Raw genomic sequence first — 21,666 nt, 5'->3', positions numbered from 1 at the left:
TGTTCTTTTGCCCTGTGGGTTTCTTCAGGGTTGTCCAAGTTCTTCACACCTCCCAAAAACATGCTGATGGTTACACTGGCTATGCTAAACTGCCCCTAGGTGTGAATGTGTGTGCAACCTGCCCCATGATGCCATGATGGACACCATGTTCCTGGGATCCATGTGACCCTGACCAGGATAAAGTGGTTAATCAAGATGGATTATTATTATTATTATTATTATTATTATTATTATTATTATTATTGTTGTTGTTTTTGTAGTTACATGACTTATAAATACTGATGCCATTTTTCACTATTTTTACTTTTACATACCTCAGTTTCTGACTCATTAATTTACAGTTTTTTAACAAAATAGACTTCAATGTTAATTTTAATATTACAGCAACTGAGTCAGCTCAAATGTTTACATCACCCAGGTGAAAAGATTGCTGTGTCAATTGGAGTAAAACATCTTTTTTACCAAAACAGTAGATACTGGACATTCACAGAGCTGGAGAGGAGTGCAAGACTATCAAAGTGTTAATGTTAACATTATCAATTATACATCATTATGGTGATGTAAGAAATAAATAAGAAATGAAAGAGACATAAACACACGACCAATGAGTAGAAGAAAAATCACAAGTGAGATTCTCCAAAATCCAAATCCAACAGCAGGAAACATTAAAAGGGGCACATAAAATAAAAGGCTAATGAAGATATGAAGTGAAACCTAACACAATAGATGTATCATTAATTTCATCATTTCAACATCAGATGTGCAAACATCTGTATTCATATGCATGTATTGCTTCACTTATTCATGTGAGTGTTTGCTTCCTTGTTTTTGAAATTAGACATAAATGGAATTTCATGAGAATTAAACACAAGTTTAAATGTGCAATCTTTGGCAATTACATAATTACTCCATCATGTTGTTCACATTATCTGTTTAATAGATATTGCCTAAATTAGTTCATGAGCCCTGCATTACTTAGTATGCACCTGCTTCTTTACCCAGTAGCTGCTTGCATCATCATACAAATCTTTTATACATTTTCTAATCATTTTAGATAGCTCTTTGTGCATTTAATAAATGTTATGGTTTAAATTGTATAAGATGTGCTAAATGAAAGTAATCCTGAGTAATTACGAAGAAAAAGAAATTCAAAGAATGAATGAAAGTGTGCTCAGTTTTGATAATTGATGTTTTTTATGAAACATATAAGACTGTGATAGAACACAGGTTACAATGTTATGCACAGTGTATATAACATTTAATACTCAATATTAGTGCATGATTGAGAATGTAGATGCTGGCAAAGGAACCATATAAAGTCAGAGGTGTAGCTGATAGACACTTCTGTGTTGTGTGATAAGTATCAGAAAAATACAGCATAATAGACAGAAATGTGCACTGAGCTAGAATTAGCATGTCCGAAAACAAACGACTTCTTTTAAAAGAATTCTTTACAGCCTAAGCATGACATTGTGTGCTTGTGCTACGCAACCAATTTGTAAAAACAAGCCCAAAATGTAGCATTCGACTTGAAATAGTAACATTGACACATTTCAAGTGATATCTAATATATTCCTCAACTATGCTGATGTCTCTGAGATTTTCAAAATTCTTTCCTTTGCTCAGTATAGCATCACTGAGTCTGACTTTCACAAATCTGTACATCCTCTACTGTAGTTTCAGTCTGAGACTCCGCCTCCTCTTCCTCCTCCTCAGTCTGAGGTTCAGTATGCTCCTCCTCGCCCCGGGTGTCATCGTTAGCCTCTTCCTCTCCCTCCCTCCTGAAGAGGAGCTCTTCTCCCTGAATGACCTGCTCGGTGGTCTGCCAAGTGCCGTCCGCTGCCTCGTACTGCTGGTAGAAGTCCGAGTCAGCCTGGAACATGACGAGAGCCTGGGCCGTGTGGATGCGCACGTGCTGGGCCAGAGAACTAGCGTCCAGAAACTTCTCCCCACAGGAGTCACATGCGTATAAGATCTGTGTGTTGGGATCTACAGGGGTGAAGAAGGAAAATGGACTTTAAAGATCATGTGAACTGGTTCGACATTTATAAAGGGTGTAATGAATATGCTGTCATTCTGTACTGGTGATACTGACACAAAACACTGCAGGAGGAGGATGACAGAGGATTAGGTAATAACTTATCCTGCAACTTCTCACCACAAAAGATCAGTTAAAAGTACAGAGGGGCGGGAGGACAAGTTGTAGCAGGGTGTAATAGTATTCTGCATGGTCTACCTGTTTAGGATTAAATATGCATTTTGTGATGATTAAAATTGTTGCTACAGCTATAATAATAATCTAATTTAAAGGATACTTCATAAAACTGTAACTCATAATGTTAGCATGTAGACGATAATTTGATAGCTGCAAGGTTTCTTTACTTCTAGCATCTATGTAAACATTTTCTGGCCCAGAAATGAGTTTAATGTCAAAGCAATTCACAAGGTTTCAATGGCGGGAATGTGGTCGCTGGGTGGAAAGGAAGGGATTGTCAGTCTTCTCACTGCCATTGCAACCTCAGAGGCAACAGAATAAAAAAAAGAGAAAAGGCTCTAAATATTACAAAAGGCTATTACAAACTGCTCCTTTAAGACAAACTGCTGCAGAAACATCATGAGTAAAATGAATACTCTAATATAAATATGAATGAATAATCTTTTTTTGCAGTTTATCTACAAAAAATGAATTCCAAGAAGTTACAAATATCCATTATAACTTTACATTCACTATTTGCCCTTCTCTTGTGATAATGAGGAAAAGTCTGTGAAATATAACACTAAATGTCTTGTTGGTATGTACTGATAATTTGTTCTCACTATCTGCAGAATTTCTGCACACAGTAGTACATTGGCACTGAGTATTTTGCCACATGGGCCTCTAATATACTGTATATATATATATATATATACATATATGTGTAAATGATTTGTCTCACCAGCCTCCTGCACTTTCTCCACTGCCTTTGTGATCTCAGCTTTCAGAGCCTCTGTTTCATCCGCAGATACAGATGTTGCAACAGGCACCACTGCATCGGGTGAGTACAACAACGTTAGAAATCATTCTCATCACCACTAACTGCTACAAATCATCTTTGCATTCAAACAAAATGGGAAAAAAAAGCCTTCTTGTTTTCACAAACTTCACTCATCCTCTTTATGCTAATAAATCTCTCAGACACAACATTATACTACATCTTGTGCACTCGTTGTTGTCTCTTACCAGTCAGCTGTGCGACAGTGTTGGCTGCCAATGCTTCTGTAGCCAAAGTCACAATGTCGTCTGTGGTGACTGTAACAATATTGACTTCATTCTCATCAAGGTCAGACACAGAGGCAGTTGCAGGGAGCAGCTTGTCCTCCCCGTTGTCTTCCTCTGTCACTACCAGTCTCTTCATGCCCGCTTTGCCCTGGTGAACAGTTTTAACGTGGGAGCGGAGGTTGTCCACACGGTTAAACCCACGTCCACACTTGTCACAAAGATAAGGTTTCTCACCTGTGAGTGGAGTTACAGAGATGAATAGGCATTCAGGAGAAAACGAATGCTTTTCCCTTTTTTTTAAACAAAGTAAGCACTCTTAATCTTGCGTAACCTTTCCACTCACCAGTCAGAAGTCTGATGTCACTTTGCCCTTTGATGTAATTTTGAAAAATGAATTACTCTATATAAAAAATATATCAGATAATGTTTGTGTACCTGTATGAATGATGATATGTTTAGAGAGGTCTCCGACATTGACAAACGCTTTGTTGCAGGTTTGGCATTTGTGGGGTCGTATGTTGTCATGATGGCGGATGTGATTGGCCAGTTGGCTGGACTGCACAAACCTGTATGTTATAACGTCACAATTACACAGTATCCATAACTACCATTTGATCACATAGTATGTTTAATAACATCATTTTTAATAATCTATACACTGTATATATATATATATATATATATATATATATATATATATATATATATATATATATATGTTACAGAGTACTGTGCAAATGTCTTAGGTACCCTACTTTTTTAGTACCAACTTTTAGATCTTAGATCTCTAAAACATTTTAGATTTCCAAACATTAGTTTTCTAGCACAAAACTAGTCAGTAAAGAAAGCAGCATATTACATAATAGACCATTTTTCAGACAGAAATATAATGAAGGCTGCTGGATATTGCACGCAAAAATAAGAAGCAAATACGACAGTCAAAACCTCCAGAGGAACTATGCCTAGTATTTTTTTAATGTAGAAACATCTAATTTCATTATTTTTGAAGGTATCTTGCATGTGCTTAAGACTTTTGCACAGTATTGTGTGTGTGTATATAGTACTTTATATACAGTACATACCTTTTGCCACAGCGGTCACATACATACGGCTTCTCTCCAGTGTGTTGTCGGACATGAGCAATCAGTGAACTGGCCTGTGTGAAGCCTTTTCCACAGATCAGACAAAGACATGGCTTTTCCCCTGCAACAATCACACACACACACAGTCCGCTCTACACAACCCGTTGCACATAGATAGAAGCCCTGTGAGAGGTGGGAATAAAGTGAGTGAAGTACCTGTGTGAATGCGCACGTGTCTCTGCAGTGCACCTGGATCAGCGAACGCTCTCTGACAGTGCATACACACAAAGGGTTTCTCTCCACTGTGAACACGCAGGTGCCTCTTCAGGTTCCCTGCACAAAGAGAGCACTGTCAAGCACTCTAACACACACACACACACGCACGCACGCTCGCACTTACACAAATACAGTCACATATGCAGACAGACAGGAAGACACACACAGACACACACAGTCTCACACAGACAAACACAGTCTCACACAGACAAACACAGTCTCACGCAGACACACACAGTCTCACGCAGACACACACAGTCTCACGCAGACACACACAGTCTCACGCAGACACACACAGTCTCACGCGGTCACACACAGTCTCACGCAGACACACACAGTCTCACGCAGACACACACAGTCTCACGCAGACACACACAGTCTCACACAGTCTCATGCAGACACACACAGTCTCACACGGTCACACAGATGAGCACACTCGCACACACTCACTCATGCAGACACTTATATTCACCTTCTCACGCAAGCTCTCACCTGCAGACATTCACACACTTGCAGACACTCATACACCCACACACACCACCTCTTTCTGTAGACATCTCACCTGATGTGGTGAACTGCTTCCCACACTCTTTACACTTCAGAGGTCCGTCTGCGATGTGGATCTTCATGTGAGCTTTCAAGTTTCCTATCTGAAAAAATTTTGTTAAACAGTTATCATTGTGTTTCATAGAAACCCTTTATTTTTTTGCATCCTCTGCCCTTTCTCTAACCTGATTGAATTTCTTGTCGCACTGTGGGCATTTGTGGCCTTTGTCAGTGTCATGGATCTCCAGGTGGCGCATTTTGGCGGTGGGGTCGGAGAAAGCGCGCTCGCAGTACTCACAGTGGTACGGCTTCTTGCCGCTGTGCACCAGCTGGTGGCGCTTCAGGTTACCTGATGTGGTGAAGAGTTTGCCGCACTCGTCGCAGCTGTAGCGCGCCTCGCCTGTGTGCCGCTTCCTGTGCAGGTTCAGCAGGCTGATCTGCCGGTAGCTCTTCCCGCATGTGGAACAGCAGTATGGCTTTACAGGGCTAGAGGTAAAAAGAAATGCAGCAGCACACGAGTCATCTGTGGTCCTTTTCAATCTGATCGGATTTTATTTCCACTAGTGTTGTAGATGCATTCGCTACAGCCTCTGTGCAACATCAATATACATGACATGCTCAAGTGGGTTTAACATACACTCAGAGAACACTGTTTACAGTTTTCAGTACAGATGGTCAACTTCTACCAGTGACTCACTAATGCATCTATTCCATCCATCACTCTTTTTTCCATCCATTTCCAGCGTACAGCCTCAAAACTTAAAAAAAAAAAAAAAAAAAAAAAAAACACACCGCTGCTGAAGTATCTCTGTTGGCACGGTGCTAACTTACCTGTGGGTTTTTTCATGAGCTTTGCAGGCGGCTGGGTCAGAGAAGGCCTTGTTGCAGTCCCTGCAGCTGAAGGGCTTCTCGCCTGTGTGGATGCGCATGTGGCGTTTAAAATTCCCAGTGTGGGTAAACTTCTTTCCACAGTCCTGCAAAAGCCATCAAGACCATGGAGAAATGCGGAGGATGGAAGTGGTTTGCACATAAAATAAACCCAGGCAAAGAATGCAAAGTAATGCAAACTACTGCCAAAGTTCTGTATGTCTATAGCAAAAACAAACTGAGGATACTGAAAATGAGGTGGGCTATAAGGAAGTGTTAAAGGAATATTCCATACTCAGTTTCAACCTGATTTTTATCTACCGCTGTACTGGACTGTTCTGTAGAGTAGGTGTGATTAATTTCAACCCATTTCTCTGTACTGTGAAAAGACCAGAAAGCCTGTTTACTCTAAACTCACTTATAGAAAAAGTCTAAGGCCAGATGTTTGGTAAGTCAATAAAAGCTTATATGAAACCTGAATTTTTTCCATCATAATTTCCTCAGTCAAAGTTATTCATAAATTAATCTAAAAATTTGGCGTTTCAGAGAAAGGACTAGTTTTTCAGAGGGAGGAATTTACAGTCATTAGCATAGCTGTGTGTGTCTGAGGGCGTATGCCTACCCCAAAACCTTCAGGAAAGTGTGAGTAACTGGAAATATTTTTACTGTATTGCTCCAGTTGTGGAAAATCAGATAAAAACAGATTTGGTAAAACATTCTCTAATGTCTGTTTCATCTTAAGACACCTACTGTTAGAATGCAATGACTGGAGTTTTGAATTTGCACTATATAGGCATGTATTATAAACGCTTATACCACAGTGCTGTTGAATTCTCGATTCTGACTGCTCAGGTGTTGATTAGTTTTCTATAACAGCAGCTCTGATAGTTCCAGCTGCAAGACAAATCACAGATTTATATTAATTCACTTTATTATTATGACTTACACAGGGACAAACCCGTTTGTAATTGTGAATATGATGAGGTCTTCTCCGATTCTCTGTATCACAACTTTTTAATAATCAGAGGTAAAACCATAACTATGTTTTCTAACACAGTCAGAAAACTTTTGTTTTACAACAAAGTCTTCTGAATAGAGGAGTTGTTAACTTCAAGAGAGAGAAATAAAGAGAGTGTGCTGAAGGAATGACTGTTTATAGCTATTATAACTTAAGTGATAACAGGAACTAACCTTCGTGGACTTTCCTCAAAATTAAATGTAATTGTAAGTGGATAAACATATGTCATTCTTTAATAAATAAAAATTGCTAGGATTGGCAAACTCCTGCGGTAAAAGAGGAGTAAAACACTTAAGGACATATTACATCACTCCATTATTAATACTTTTCCTATAACAGCACACCCCCAAGTGTTTTTTTACTTATTGATGGAAACTACTCTTAGATCTCCATTACAAGTAAGTTTAGAGTAAATCAGATTTCCTATCATTTCTCCATACAGGAAAATGTTTAAAATCTCATTCCTGGTAGTCACATATCCTCTACAGATACAGTAGAGACAGATAAGGTTAAAAAAAGAGCAGTCCTTTAAATATTTACTCTATAAAGCATTGCATACACATGCTAAGCCTCTCTTACCTCACATTTGTGTGTGACGGAGCCGTACGATCTGGACTCAGTGCGTTCAGCAATGACCCCAGACCTCAGACACTTTCCCTCTCCTTCGTCTGTTGCTCCTGCTTCTGCATCATCTACATCCATCTCCCCATCATCTTGCTCTGTATGCTCCTCCTCTTCATCAGCCTCCTCTTCCTGTTCCAGTTCTTCTCTTATATTTTCTTCAGTAGTGACTTTTGACAAACTTCCTTCACTACCATCATCTATCACCAAGGGACAAAAGAACAAAGCAATCACCAGAAGAGAAAATATACGTGGTTGCAGTTATAGCATGACAGAGATGGGTGTTTACCTGGCGTGGACACATGGTGAGTGATAAATTTTGATTTGCTTCTCCGTGTTCTTACGCAAGACCTCCTAGTCGCAGCTCTTTGTGATATTTCTGAAAGAAGAACAGATAGTACCATAGTCTTTCATATACAATGGGTACTAAAGAAGGTCATTCTAGTCAAGGAAAGCATGAGACAGAGAAGACAGACTGACTGGGTGTGTAATCAGCATCAGACAGGTCATCCTGATACTCCATGAGATCCTTTGTTGTGCTCTCCTCTTCCTCCTTTAGCTTGGCGTACTGGCTGAGCTTGTGTGGTCTTCCTACCCTAACTCCTGCACTTTGAGTTCCTGCGCTTTGTCTTTCAGTAGTGCTACACCTCGCCTGCTGCTCTTCAGAGGTCTCTGATGAAGAGGGAGCTTCATCTGCCTCAGGAACGCCGCTCTGAGCCGAAACGTGACTGTCCTGTTGCTCCATAGAAGCATCTTCGTCTTCCTTAGCCAGCTTCTGATGTTGCTCAGTTGGACCTGATATGGCTATGTGATATGAAGCAAAACACAGAGGATCACCATGAAAGACATATCACATGAAATTATACAAGTAAGGAATAAAGCACTGTGGGGTGTGCTGTTACTACAGGAAAGATAATGTATTAGAACCAGTGCATTAACATAAACCTGTGATTTGCCTTACAGACAGCAATCAGATTGGAGAATTCAACAGCACTGTGGTATAAGATACATATAATAAATTTGGACACTACTGACCATTGTTTAACACTGGAGGTCCTGTGAGAGACTTATAAGCAGCGCAAGCATTGACAATTTCTTGCATCTGAAGAAAAGTGGCTACAGCCAGCACATCCTCGACATTCTGAGGGTTCAGCGTCAGCTTAGCTGTGTACATAAATTCAAGGATTTGTCCAAGGCCTGCAAGGATCATAAAAGTTGGCTGTTATGAAAAACAAAAGTAGAAATTGTAGCTTGTCAAGAAAATGTACGGTTGTGTGTAACAGTTCGCACATCTTCAGGACAAGAATACAAAGAAATGTAGTTTACACCAACAAGACATTTAGTGTGCTTTCATACTTTCAAATTTTTCTGTTGAAACTGTAACTTCATGCAGGATGTTGTAGATAGATTGTCAAATAGAGGTACACTAATACATTGGGGGTACAAATTTTTGCACTCAATAAAAATGGCAATAAATATATAAAAGATATTGGTCATGATATAAATGTAAATGTTAGATTAGATTAGATTTGGTATACCTGCAGCATTACTGATATCCAAATGCACAACATCCTTCTGGTCCAGAAAGAGAGCGTGGAAGTAGGTGCTGCATGCTGCCAGTACGGCTTTGTGGGCTTTGAAGTCCACTCCATCCACCACAAACGTGCAGTCACACAGGAGATCCTGCTGACGCTGATGGTTCAGCTGCTCTAAAACTTTCCCACTGTGCCATGGGAAGTCCATCACTGCCACCTGGGCTAGGTCAGGCTCTTGCTGTGGATAATCCTGTCATGAAACAACAGGTAGGTGATTTTAGTATGACCTACTCATTTTTTATAGTGATGCAACAAAATTAAAATTCCTGTACGAAACCAAAATTAAGGGCACAGCTATAAACAGTCGCTCTTTCACCAGCCTCGTTTTTCTCATTCTCTTGAAGTTAATAAGACAAAACAAAAATCTTTGTATACATTAGTTTCTTCCCATAGTGCATCCTGGTGCCATCTCTTCTCCAGGAAAGCAGCACACACACACTCAGCTGTCCACATGATGTAAAAGAACATTTTCATCAGACCAGGCCACCTTCTTCTAGTCCAGTTCTGATGCTCACATGCCCATTGTAGGAGCTTACAGGGGTCAGCATGGGCACTCTGACCGGTCTGCGGCTACGCAGCCCCATATGCAGCAAGCTGCGATGTACTGTGTGTTCTGACACCATTCTATCATAGTCAGTTTTAACTTTCTCAGTAATTTGTGTTACAGTAGCTCTTCTGTGGGCTCAGCCTTCGTTCCCCATGAGCATCACTGAGCTTTTGGCGCCCATGACCCTGTCACTGGTTCACCAGTTGTCCTTCCTTGGACAATTTTTGGTAGGTATTAACCACTGCATACCAGGAACTCCTCACAAGACCTGCCGTTTTGGAGATGCTTTGACCCAGTCGTCTAGCCATCACAATTTAGCCCTTGTCAAAGTCGCTCAGATCCTTAGACTTCCAACACATCAACTTCGAGTACTGACTGTTCACTTGCTGCCTAATATATCCCACCTCTTGACAGGTGCCACTGTAATGAGATAATGTTATTCACGTCACCTGTCAGTGGTTTTAATGTTATGGCTGATCTGTGCATATATTTGTATATATAATTTTTTATTGCCATTAAGAACACAAGTGGGTCAATAGGGTTGATGTGAGCTCTCCATATGTACTGTGGTAATCCAAAGACCAGGAATGAGCTCATGTTAACCTCATTGTATGACCCAGACCTTTGTACTTATGTTTTTGAGATTTACATCTTAAGCTAAATAGCAATATCAGGGCATGACAGCAATAAACAAAAAAACAAAAAAACATCACAGTCATGGGCAGCACGTCTGTATCACCTGACTCTATCATACCAGCTACATCTGACCCAGTGGAGACTTTTTCCTATCCCGGCCTGGTTATTAATGGTCTCAAGTCTAAACAAATGCAAGTGAACCTATATTACCATTAAAAAGCTGTTTCCTCCATCCAGCACTGTTCTGCTGTCCTGTCTACTTCACATGCAGTGTCCTGACTATTTTTATTCTTGTATATTAATTTTTCTGACAATTTATTGTATATTTTGCACTCGCTCACTCACTGTCATGCACTTTATATAGTCCTGTGTACCATGCTGTTATATTGTATGTCACAACATGATCATGAAAAAACTTTTTGTTTCAATGAATACAAGTTATAAAGGAATGATAAAAAATATAATAATGTTTGACTTGACAATGTATTAGACTGTTACATTAACAGGACCACACGCAATGTTTTGGAAAACCTGAGGCTACTATTTTCTTTAATTTCTTATTGTTTATGTCATGACAAACAATGTGTGTATTTTGTTTTTCCTCATATCAATTTAAAACATTTATTTATATTGATATTTGAGTATTTATTGTTTAATTGTTCAAATGCCCATTCTTAATAAGATGTTAATGTAAAATCTTTTTAATGGCCATTTGATTTCCCCCTGTAGTCCCTCTGTGTTACATACTTATTTATTTATTTTTGTATAATGTGTTGGGAAAAAAAAATCAGAATGTTTAATTTTTAAAACTTTTCGTTGTCACTCTGTTAGCATCCCTAAAGAAGCTAACTACTATCCTAGCACAGGTCGTATGTCACTGCCATGGCTTCAGGAGTTGTGCTGTGTGCTATGTGCTGTGGTACACAGTATTTGCTGCTAGTTAAATAGTTAGCTGCCAAACAGTGTTTTTCGGTCGTATTTTAACCGAATTTTGCCTATACACCCTAAACAACCTCATTTGGTCGAATATATTTAGCTTATCATCCAATAAAACACTGAAATACGACATGTGTTTGTTGTTTTAATGACTGTACGACATGTAAACATGAAATTAAACCTACAGACACTTCCGCCACACAGGCCTACTTTATCCCTCCGCTAGCAGGTTGACGATGTTGCGGATTGATTAGGAGTCCTCTGTTCTCGGGCTCCGGGATTAACTCAGCGTGCCTGGCCGCGGCTGGAGCTGTGAAACAAGATGGAGGTGACAGGAGACGGTTGGAAAGTGTCCTCAGCTTCTGCTCTGTTTTGCTTCAGGAACGACGCGCTGAAACACCCGAAATCGGCTCATCGTGACTCCGTTTAAATGTTCATATTATCGCCAGCGGTTTTACCCAAACAGCTGGACGTATGTGATCAATTTAGACACACTCGAGCGATTACGTCCAATCGAGTTATCCGGCGATCGATGTCGTTGCTCAGACTCGACGCTCCGCCATCTTCTGCTCTCTGATCGATTGATAGTGGCCGAGCGGGGTGCGTGAAGTTGCCTTTGCGCATGCGCGGGCTTGCAGTTCTACCAGCTGACCACATGAGGGTGCTGTTTACCCACAGATTTTTGTCCGTCTATTACATTACGAGCTTCTGGAGTTGTAACATTCTGAATTGACGAAAGTTATTCTTTTGAATTTCTGTCATACCATATGAAATTGAATTTCGTGATTTGAAAAAGAGAAATCTGTAAATGAATTTCACAATTTCAGTTTAAAATTCTAAATGGTGTGATACAAATATATGCTAAAAAATAATAGCCTTGAATAAAAATAAAAATAATAGCCTTCAAAGTCACATATTTGCATTTAATTTCAAATTTCTAAAGCCATGATTGTAAAGCCATACTTTAGCAGCACCAACACAAATGTGTTCAGGCCAAAATTACACACACACACACACACACACACATATATATATATATATATATATATATATATATATATATATATGTTTATGTTCTCTTCTGACTTTTATCAGTAGACCATATAATAGCCCAGTGTGTCTGTAATTATGATTGTATTACTCAAATCTACACTCACCGTTCACTTTATTAAGAACACCTGTACAACTGCACATTTATGGAATTATGTAGTCAGTCCATCATGTGGCAGCAGCATAATGCAAAAAATCATGCAGATGCAGGTCAAGAGCTTCAGGTAATGTGCACATTAAACATCAGAATGGGGGAAAATGTGATCTCTGTGACTTTGATCATGGCATGGATATTGGTACCAGATGGGCTGGTTTGAGTATTTTAGAAATTGCTGATCTCCTGGGATCTCTCTCTAGAGTTTACATAGGCTGATGCTAAAAACAATATCTACATGATTTTATGCACTATGCTGCTGCCACGTGATTGGCTGATTAGAGAACTGCATGAATGTGCAGTTGTACAGGTGTTCCTAATAAAGTGGATGGTGAGTGCATATATCTTACTATGAAAAGCGTACAGCATTTCTGACCTTTAAAGGCCAGTATTCTGACTTTAAAAAACCTAAGTCTTGAAGATGTTTCGTCTGTATACTTTGGAAGTTAAAAAATTCCACACACATAAATAATAAGTTTTTATATGCTAAGAATAAACACACACACACACACATAAATATATATATAAAAATATAAAATATATATTTTTTAACCAATCCTTAGTTATATTCAGACTGTTCAGACAGAGAAAAAGGTTAAATATAGAACCTTAAGGGTTCTTCGCTTGTCCCTCTGTGGAAACCTTACAAGGTTCAGAAAGCTAAGAACCCTTAACTATCTGAAAGTGTAGTCCAATTTGATATGGTATGTTTGTAAATAGGAATTAATTAATTTAGGCTAAAGAGAGAGAGAGAGAGAGAGAGAGAGTGAGAGAGAGAGAGAGACAGAGTAAAATTACCAGTATACTGACCTTTACAGACTTGTTCACAAAGTTCACTATTATTTTGTGAACATTACTATTTTGAAATTAAGATTACCATTTTAGAATTTAATGCACTTTTTATTATTTTGCATTTCTTACATTAAAAGCCTAAAATCTAAAGTGGTATTGAATAGAACCCAAGGCCTGGTCATGTTATTTTCTGGCCTCTTTATCAATAGGCTGTTTTTGTCCTTTATGTTATGCCTGTATTTAACATTTAATAAATTTAACCTATTTATACTACAGTGGAAAAGGTATTATGACCTTTAAATATATCTTTAAATTTGAGTTCACTTTTTATCATGTTTTATGTGTATTATATGCATTAAAAACAACTTATAAATAACATTCATAAATAACGAATGGCAAAAAACCTAATTAATGACACAAACAATGAAAAAGCATAGGCATAAATTTGGCCTAGGTACAAAGACTGACTAATGACAGCAAATGCTATTAATAGGCTAGCAAGTCACTGTCTGCTGGTAGCTGTGACAGTAGACACATAACAGATCATTAACTCATAAGCTGAAAATATGCTACACACACTCAGCCTTGATGCACTTTTTATTCCAAACAGTGGTGAGTTCGTATAGACTAGCTCGACTGATATATACATTTATTCACACACAGCCTTGTGCAGTCTTTACGGTTACACTCTACAAAGTCTGATTTGTGATGTGACCTATAATTTACAAGAAAATGCATAAGAACAACATAAGTGTTCATATGTATTTTATCACTTCAAAGAAAATCCTAATATAATCTCAACACTTGAAAATTTGTACCATTTGCTTTTTCTTACAACTTTTCCTGCTTGTGTGAAATCAGACCAAATACAACAACATCACCCTTGTTCAATCAAATCCTTACACATTTCTCCTGAGATCAAGTTGGAAAATCCATGTGGTAGTTTAATTATAGTCCTACTGTGGACAACTATGTGGAAATAAAAAGGCTGGGATAAGTATAAAGAGAAGAAGCATAGCTTTGACAAGGAATCACAATAAAATACTGAATGTAAATAAGGTCTAGATTTTGATTTCCGTGCGAAACGTTTGTGCGTGTTCGAGTTTAGCTGGATGCCTTCGAGCTTTGATGGTGAGCGTCCCCTCAGGCCCCAGGGAAGATGTCACAGAAGTGGGGTCCACATCCTCCGGTAGCTGGCATTTATGGGTAAAAGTGTTCATGACCGTGCCATCTGTGGCAAGCTGTGCAACAAAATACAGACATGTTGAATGATATAAAAGCTTTATGTAGAATTTCATGTTGAGATATAAAGTTTTCTGCCTGGAGTTTCTGCAGTTATGACTCACAAGTGCTGTTGTGAATGGTCCCACCCTAAATATGTGCACTTTCCAAAAACATTTTATGCTCAAGTCTCACCCTTACTTAAGTGGATAATCTCTCCTGGATACTGGACATTTCTACCTAAGGACTGCTGTTGTAATCATAAACACTCTCCTGTCTTTATCCCAGGACTCTTATTCACAATATTCTTATACTGTAATGATTTATAATCCCGCTATGTGGAGTCATCCAGAAGATTCCCTTTTTAAATCCAGTTCCTCTCAATGTTTCTTCCTCATATTATCTCAGAGAGTTGTGGAATCTAAAGCTACAGATTGCTGTAAAGCTGCTTTGTGACAATGTCTGTTGTTAAAATGCTATAGAAATAGAACTGAATCAAATTTATTGAATTTGAATCACCTTTTCTGCACGAACTTCAATCTGGTTGTTGGAGGTGGTAACAATCACATCCTCCGGAGAGAAATCACAGACATCTACTGTGAACTGGTAGGTGTCACCGAGAGTTTTGATATTTCCCGGTGTCCCAGTCAGACCTAAAATAAATCATGCATGTGACATAAACATTCAATACAGATTCTAGTGCTGACACAGTTATCTAGGTCTGTTTTTTTACGTTTTCTTTTCCCAATGCATTTAAATGAACTTTGTATATTTACTGGTGGCAGTCAATATAAAGATAGTATTGTAATCTACCAATTTGTTTAAGCACAAGTGCAAATTTGAATTTCTCTGCATATATGTTTTGAGTATTACTCTATGAATCCCAAACTGTCCCTTCTGTGTCTTCGTAACTAAGCAACACATGACCAACTGTTCCCCCAAGGCACGGTGGTGAAATCACGTCCTTGGCCCTGATCCACAAATTTCTGACGCCTAACCTGTCCTCCAGTGCCACTTGACCCTGTTAAAGGACATACTGGCCTAACAGTCATCCACGGAAATATCACGGCACTCATACCTTAACACTACCATACTAACGATATTATATTCAAACACACAGGACCTGATTTTATAAGTCATTGATATGGATATATTTGCCTGTGGTATATCTGATATATTCAGATTTGTTTCTGGGTTCTATAGTAGAGGCAGCAGTTATGGAGTGGAAAGAAAATCTGAATCAATACAGCATGGATGAGCCCTAAACTGTGAGTAAATTAGAAAATGAATCTGTAATTTAAACCATTTCAAAACGTGAAAAGAAGCTGCGCATGGAAGCTGTATATCCTATGTTGGGGAAGCGAATCTACATTAATCCAAAGTGAATGAGACAGTAAGATAACTCACTTGGAAAACCCAGTGCATCCTTGGGGCACATGAAAGATCCAAAGTCCTCAGCAAACAGCCCCCTGCTTTTCTCCATGTATGGGGTTGATGAGGATGAAGATGAAGATGAGGACGTCTGGTGGAAACTGCGCTCCGATCGATAAGCAGAAGAGCTGCTCACGCTCATTAGTGTTCGCAAGTTTCAGTGGGAGCAAATCGATATCCTCTTACAGAGCAAGGCTTGAGACCAGAATGGTCCTAAAGGGAAAAGGAGAAGTGGCTTTAGGCAGGTCTTGTCCAAACAATGTCTGAATTATTGAAGCCAGCCTCTGTCTTGCTCTCCTCTACAGTTATCACTATTGTGCTGCTCTTTCTCACTAGTGGACCTTGGTGGTTTGTGTGTATTCTTAGTCCGGCTGGCTTTTATATTCAGGGTTTGAACTATGAGGCTTTTTTTCTCTCCCTCTTGTCTGTGTATGTACACACAAGATGTGCAGGATGACTATGTGCTATATTTATCTCGTGAGGCAGGGAAAAGAGAGGGGGTCTGTGATTGGAAAAGTTTTGGGTGATGAGGGTGCAAGGTTAAGGAAGAGTCCCTGACAAAAGGGTCAGCAGTTGGCATTTCAAACTCTTGCATCCTAAAATAGTGATTTTATCCCCTGCCTCTTAGCTCTTAAGGTTTTTATTCACTTCTCTTTACCATCCTGTCAAGAGACATTTACTCCAGAAAGGAATTTTAAAAGTCCATGATATGTTACTAGAGCTCTATGTAGGACCAAACGTCACTACATATACAAATAGTGACACCAATGAAACATGGAAAGAATGCTGAGTGGGTGCAAAGGATGGATGACGTCAAGAAAAAGGATTAGTTAACATTTGTTTTAGGGAACACATGATCTGTTTGTACGTATAGATACAGGGGGCAACTCATTTCTATGTATGTCAAGAAAACTGTTTGTAACTAATTTTGGAATTAAAAGGCACACAGCAGAATAACATAATAACAGCAGCATTTGACAGAGTGCATAACTGTTATATTTCTGTCAACATTGCTGCTGTGTATTATTATGTTATTCTGTTTTTATTTCCAAAAAGATTAGTTACAAACAGTTTTCTTGACGTACATAGAAATGAGTATCTATACAATAAGATTTTGACCTTATTTTAGGCCACTTTTTTTCTTTTCTCTAGTATGCAACTCTAGTAGCGTAGTTCAGTTCCTTGTCCCTGTCTGAATAAACTTTAAAGTCCTTCACTAATCGGCTAAATCCAGCCCAGCAACTCACCACTTCTCCTAAAGCATGCGTCACCAAAGCAGCACTGTGGACATACAAGTGTTTCTATTCTGGTGAGAGAGCGAAAGAGAGAGAGAGAGCGAGAGAGAGAGAGTTTGCAGCTGTTTACATTTTAATCACTCTAGGCACGGGCTGTGCTGGATCATGGAGTGAGTCTAGATCCCCTCATCCCCACCTCCACAAGGCCTGTGCTTCACAAATGACATTGAATGACCTTGGTTTCCACAGGAATACAGATATAAGACCACATTCTCAACATATTATTGTAAAAAAAAAAAAAAAAAAAAAAAGCATGTACAGTAGACAGAAAGAAAGCTCGCTTTATAAATGAAGCAGACAAGAGCACAGACATTTTCCTGTCCATGTGCCTGTGTTTTTCTCAGCTGCTTCACGTTACATAATCTATCATTAGCTTTGTCCCATGCTGCCACCGACTATGCTATTAGTGGTCAGTTGACAGAAACTCGGGAACAGCAGTGTGTAACACACAACAGTGCTGAAATTATAGTTAAGAGAGGGATTTCTGTCGAGTGCCAAACCCAGATCTGTACTGAAATAAAGCAACGTATCTATGTTGTTATGTGTACTTTGTAATGAACTGTTGGTGGCACTTTATTAATAAGTGGGAATTTATAAACAAACATGTCGGTAGTAAGAAGTCTGTAATAAATTAGTATTTATTACATAATAGCAACACATTACAGTTGCTCATATAATTACCTATATGTTTTATCTGTATCCATATAGTGACCAATAATTTTGCTGAGCAATTATTGCAGAAAGAGTGACAATAAACAGTTAGTGATTTTACTGAATGTTTGATATACACTCACCAGCCACTTTAAAGACACACCTGAACAAATCATGTGGCAACAGTGCAGAGATTGGAAAAACCTTGCCTGGTCTTTTTCTAATCTTCACCTGTCCTGTTTCTGTGCTCTCACTCAATTGCAGCCTCGGATTCCTGTTCTTGGCTGACAGGAGTGGAATCTGATGTGGTCTTCTTCTGGTGCCGCCCATCTACCTTGGTGTATTGTGCATTCTGAGATGCTTTTCTGCTTACCACGGTTGTAAAGAGTGTTTATTTGAGTTATCATAGCCATCCTGCCAGCTTAAACCAGTCTGGCCATTCTCCTCTGACCGCTCTCATCAACAAGGCACATTCACACCACTCTGTGTAAACTCTAGAGAATGTTGTGCATGAAAATTCCAGGAGATAAGCAGTTTCTGAAATACACAAATCAGCCCGTCTGGCACCAGCAACCACGCCACGGTCAAAGTCACTGAGATCACATTTTTCCCTCATTCTGATATTTGATGTGAATATTAACTAAAGCTTTTGACCTGTATCTGCATGATTTTGTGCACTGCACTGCTGCCACATGATTGGCTGATTTGATAATTTCTTTAAATTCTGATTAAAGTGGCCAGTGAGTTTATTTGGGGGATTTTATTATTATAATTTTTTACAGAAAATATCTGCTTAATGGACACATCACACTTATTCCTTTCAAAACATTAGAGTTATTACCCCAAAACACCAAAGTAGTTCCAGTGAAATCATGTGGTATCAGGACTAAAAAATACTAATGCATTTTTTCTTTGCTGTCACATTTTTAAATGGTCAGATGAAGTCAGCTGGGTTTTGGAACTTAACTCTTACTTGGTTCTCTGTCATTGCAGCTGACATCAAGTGATTCTATTAATTTGTTATTAAAATATAGACAAGTGTTGTTAACCAGGAATAGATGAGATGAATTGGGACTGGAAAATACAACATTACTCTTTCTGTAGTGTAACATCGTCAGTCAACAGAAAATCAGTTCAAGGATGGAAATAACCCCATCACACCACCTATGTACAGTATATCCTTCCACTACCTGTTTATCTTTCCATGGAGATTATGAAAGAGACAACAGCATGTCAGTAAACTAATACAAGATTAACAGATTTTTAGACCTGAGATTTGTTACTTCTACAAATACTTTACATTATTTTGTAACAACTAGGCAATCCACATGAAAAGGGTTATCTTGTTACCATTATTTTACTATTCCCTTACAGAAAAAACACTTACATTTCACATGTGAAAGCATATGAAGGTGCATATCACCATGTTATCACCTGAAATTGCTCAAGTAAACACGTGACATCATATGAACAATATGAAGAATAAAACCAAATGACCTACATGTGAAAATGAGCATTTGGAGATAAACGAATCAAGCATAAAAAAAAAATCACAGGTAAAAACAAGTGAATAATGTTAAACTATCACATGAAATATAAAAAAATACATGCACTAAATGCAAAAAGCACGTCCTCACGTGAAAAATGTCTGAAACATAAAATGCAAAGTGTTTAAAAACCACGTGTGTAAAATCCACATATCCTTTCAACACACTTCATACTGTTTTGATTTTAGAGTATACAATTGTAGAAGATTAATGATATATAATCCCTCTATCCGGTGTTACACAGAAGAGGATCTGTTCCTTTTGTGTCTGCTTCCTCTCAAGGTTTCTTCCTCACGTCATTTCAGGGAGTTTTTCCTTGTTACTGTCACCTCAGGCTTGCTCATTAAGGATCTAATTATAAATCTACATACAGATTTCTGTGAAGCTGCTTTGTGATGATGTCTATTGTTAAAGGTGCTATGCAAATAAAATTTAAGGTCCTGGATTTATCACCGACTTGTTACTTTGACAATTAACAGACTTATTATTTAATAACAACTAAGAATTGAACATGCATTGTAACCATGCCAGTGAAGTCCTAGCCACAGACAAGCGTTGTTAACGAAGAATAGAGGTCAATTACTGGAAAATACACTAACTACCAATCTGTGCTATCACTATATTTTAGAATATATATATATATATATATATATATATATATATATACATATATATATATATAGTATATACTGTCATTCAATCACTGGTCAGGGTTCTGTAGATTCAGAGGCTATCCCAGGAACATTGAAACATAGGAATCACCCCAATGGGTAGCCATTCCATTACAGGGCACCACACACATTCACACACTACACATTCATACCTGGGGGCAATTTAGAGTTACCAATCCATATACCTGCATGTTTTAAGACAGTGGAAGGAAACTGGAGGACCCAGAGGAAACCCAGGGGGTAACCCAAGCTCAGGTACTGTATCATAGCAGATTCAGTGGTGTATCGTCAAACATCAAATCATCTATCCATCCATTTTCTGTACCGCTTATCCTACAGACGGTTGTGGGGAGCCTGGAACTTATCCCAGGAGGCTTGGGGCACAAGGCGGAGGACACCCTGGATGTGGTGCAAAACCATTGCAGGGCACAATCACACACACTCACATACCCATTCACTCACTACAGACAATTTAGAGATGCCTATCAGCCTATAACACATGTCTTTGGACTGTGGGAGGAAACCAGAATGCCTGGATTAAACCCCTGAAGCCCAGGGAGAACATGCAAAGTCCAACACATACAGGAATCAAACCCAGAGCCCTGGAGGTGTGAGGCCAACATGATAACCATTAAGCTACTGTGCCAATCCCCCCCCAATCAAATCATTGCCTTAAGAAATGAAATTGTATCATCTTGTGTGGAAGCTTTGGTTTAGACCCCTAATATTTACCTATTAAGTACAGTACAAAAAATTCCTATAGTGTTAAATAAAGTGCTACTGATATTTTAAAAAAATTGACTCACCCCCTACAACAAGACAAATAGATGCAGATGGATAGTGAAAGAGGTCTAAAGAAAAGAAAATAAGAAATGACAAAGGGCAACACCTCATCAGTCATGGAGTGGAGAGAGAATATGGTATTCCGTGCACACTAGCCGCTTCCTCCAGCCACCAATCAGGCTAGCACAGATTGATTCGGCCATGGGGATAGAGATTTTCACTACTGATTTAATTTAAATCAACTGCAATTTCACCTCTGCTCTCTTGTTCAGTCATTCAGCTGTCTGTTTTTTTTTTCAGTCGTTCTGCTCTGTGCGGTTCAGACGATGACAGAATGACTAATACAGTAAACTGTGCTATTATTCAAGCACTTGCAGACAAATCAAGACACAAAAATAAAAAATAAAAAATAACAGCCTCCTGGAGCCATGACTAATTTGCATCCTTGCTCTCAAATAATGCCTGAATGAATATTATTCATATTATACAGTATATGATTAAAAAAAAAATGTATCCATAAGTGTCAGACTTAAACATTCACATCTTGAAGCTAGCGTCATCTCATTGGCAGACGACAATAGGGATAACACAATAGAGTGCAGAAAAAATATGTGTCTGAGTAAAAGATTGTGTTCACCTTCAGGGTCAGCAGTTAGCCTTCTGAGCACTTGCGCCATGCATGAATTTT

General features: G+C 38.8%; 2 protein-coding genes and 1 long non-coding RNA gene across 3 annotated transcripts; 1 reads left to right on the top strand and 2 right to left on the bottom strand.

Annotated features, from left to right (window-relative positions):
- Positions 1-683: 683 nt before the first annotated feature.
- zbtb17 (zinc finger and BTB domain containing 17) lies at positions 684-11,954 on the bottom strand. The gene is made up of 15 exons (XM_026920817.3): positions 11,569-11,954; positions 9,208-9,454; positions 8,705-8,866; positions 8,150-8,473; positions 7,959-8,048; positions 7,628-7,869; positions 5,995-6,137; positions 5,349-5,649; positions 5,180-5,267; positions 4,558-4,674; positions 4,342-4,462; positions 3,695-3,825; positions 3,221-3,493; positions 2,937-3,026; positions 684-1,989 (listed from the first exon to the last, which is right to left on the bottom strand). Exons 2-15 carry the CDS (start codon positions 9,410-9,412, stop codon positions 1,634-1,636), a joined length of 2,643 nt encoding a protein of 880 aa, XP_026776618.1. The 5' UTR covers positions 9,413-9,454; positions 11,569-11,954; the 3' UTR covers positions 684-1,633.
- On the top strand, positions 1,983-3,854 carry LOC128320588 (uncharacterized). Its single transcript, XR_008304143.1, has 3 exons — positions 1,983-2,131; positions 2,940-3,035; positions 3,754-3,854. It is a non-coding gene; the product is annotated as an uncharacterized LOC128320588 (long non-coding RNA).
- A 2,009-nt stretch (positions 11,955-13,963) lies between the features above and the next one.
- On the bottom strand, positions 13,964-16,421 carry hspb7 (heat shock protein family, member 7 (cardiovascular)). Its single transcript, XM_026920290.3, has 3 exons — positions 16,008-16,421; positions 15,120-15,253; positions 13,964-14,620 (listed from the first exon to the last, which is right to left on the bottom strand). Exons 1-3 carry the CDS (start codon positions 16,171-16,173, stop codon positions 14,441-14,443), a joined length of 480 nt encoding a protein of 159 aa, XP_026776091.1. The 5' UTR covers positions 16,174-16,421; the 3' UTR covers positions 13,964-14,440.
- Positions 16,422-21,666: the final 5,245 nt, after the last annotated feature.

The sequence above is a fragment of the Pangasianodon hypophthalmus genome, chromosome 16, assembly GCF_027358585.1.
Source record: "Pangasianodon hypophthalmus isolate fPanHyp1 chromosome 16, fPanHyp1.pri, whole genome shotgun sequence".
NCBI classification, from domain to species: Eukaryota; Metazoa; Chordata; class Actinopteri; order Siluriformes; family Pangasiidae; genus Pangasianodon; species Pangasianodon hypophthalmus.
Note: the sequence above shows the minus strand (reverse complement) of the source record. Positions and strands in the feature narration are given on the sequence as shown.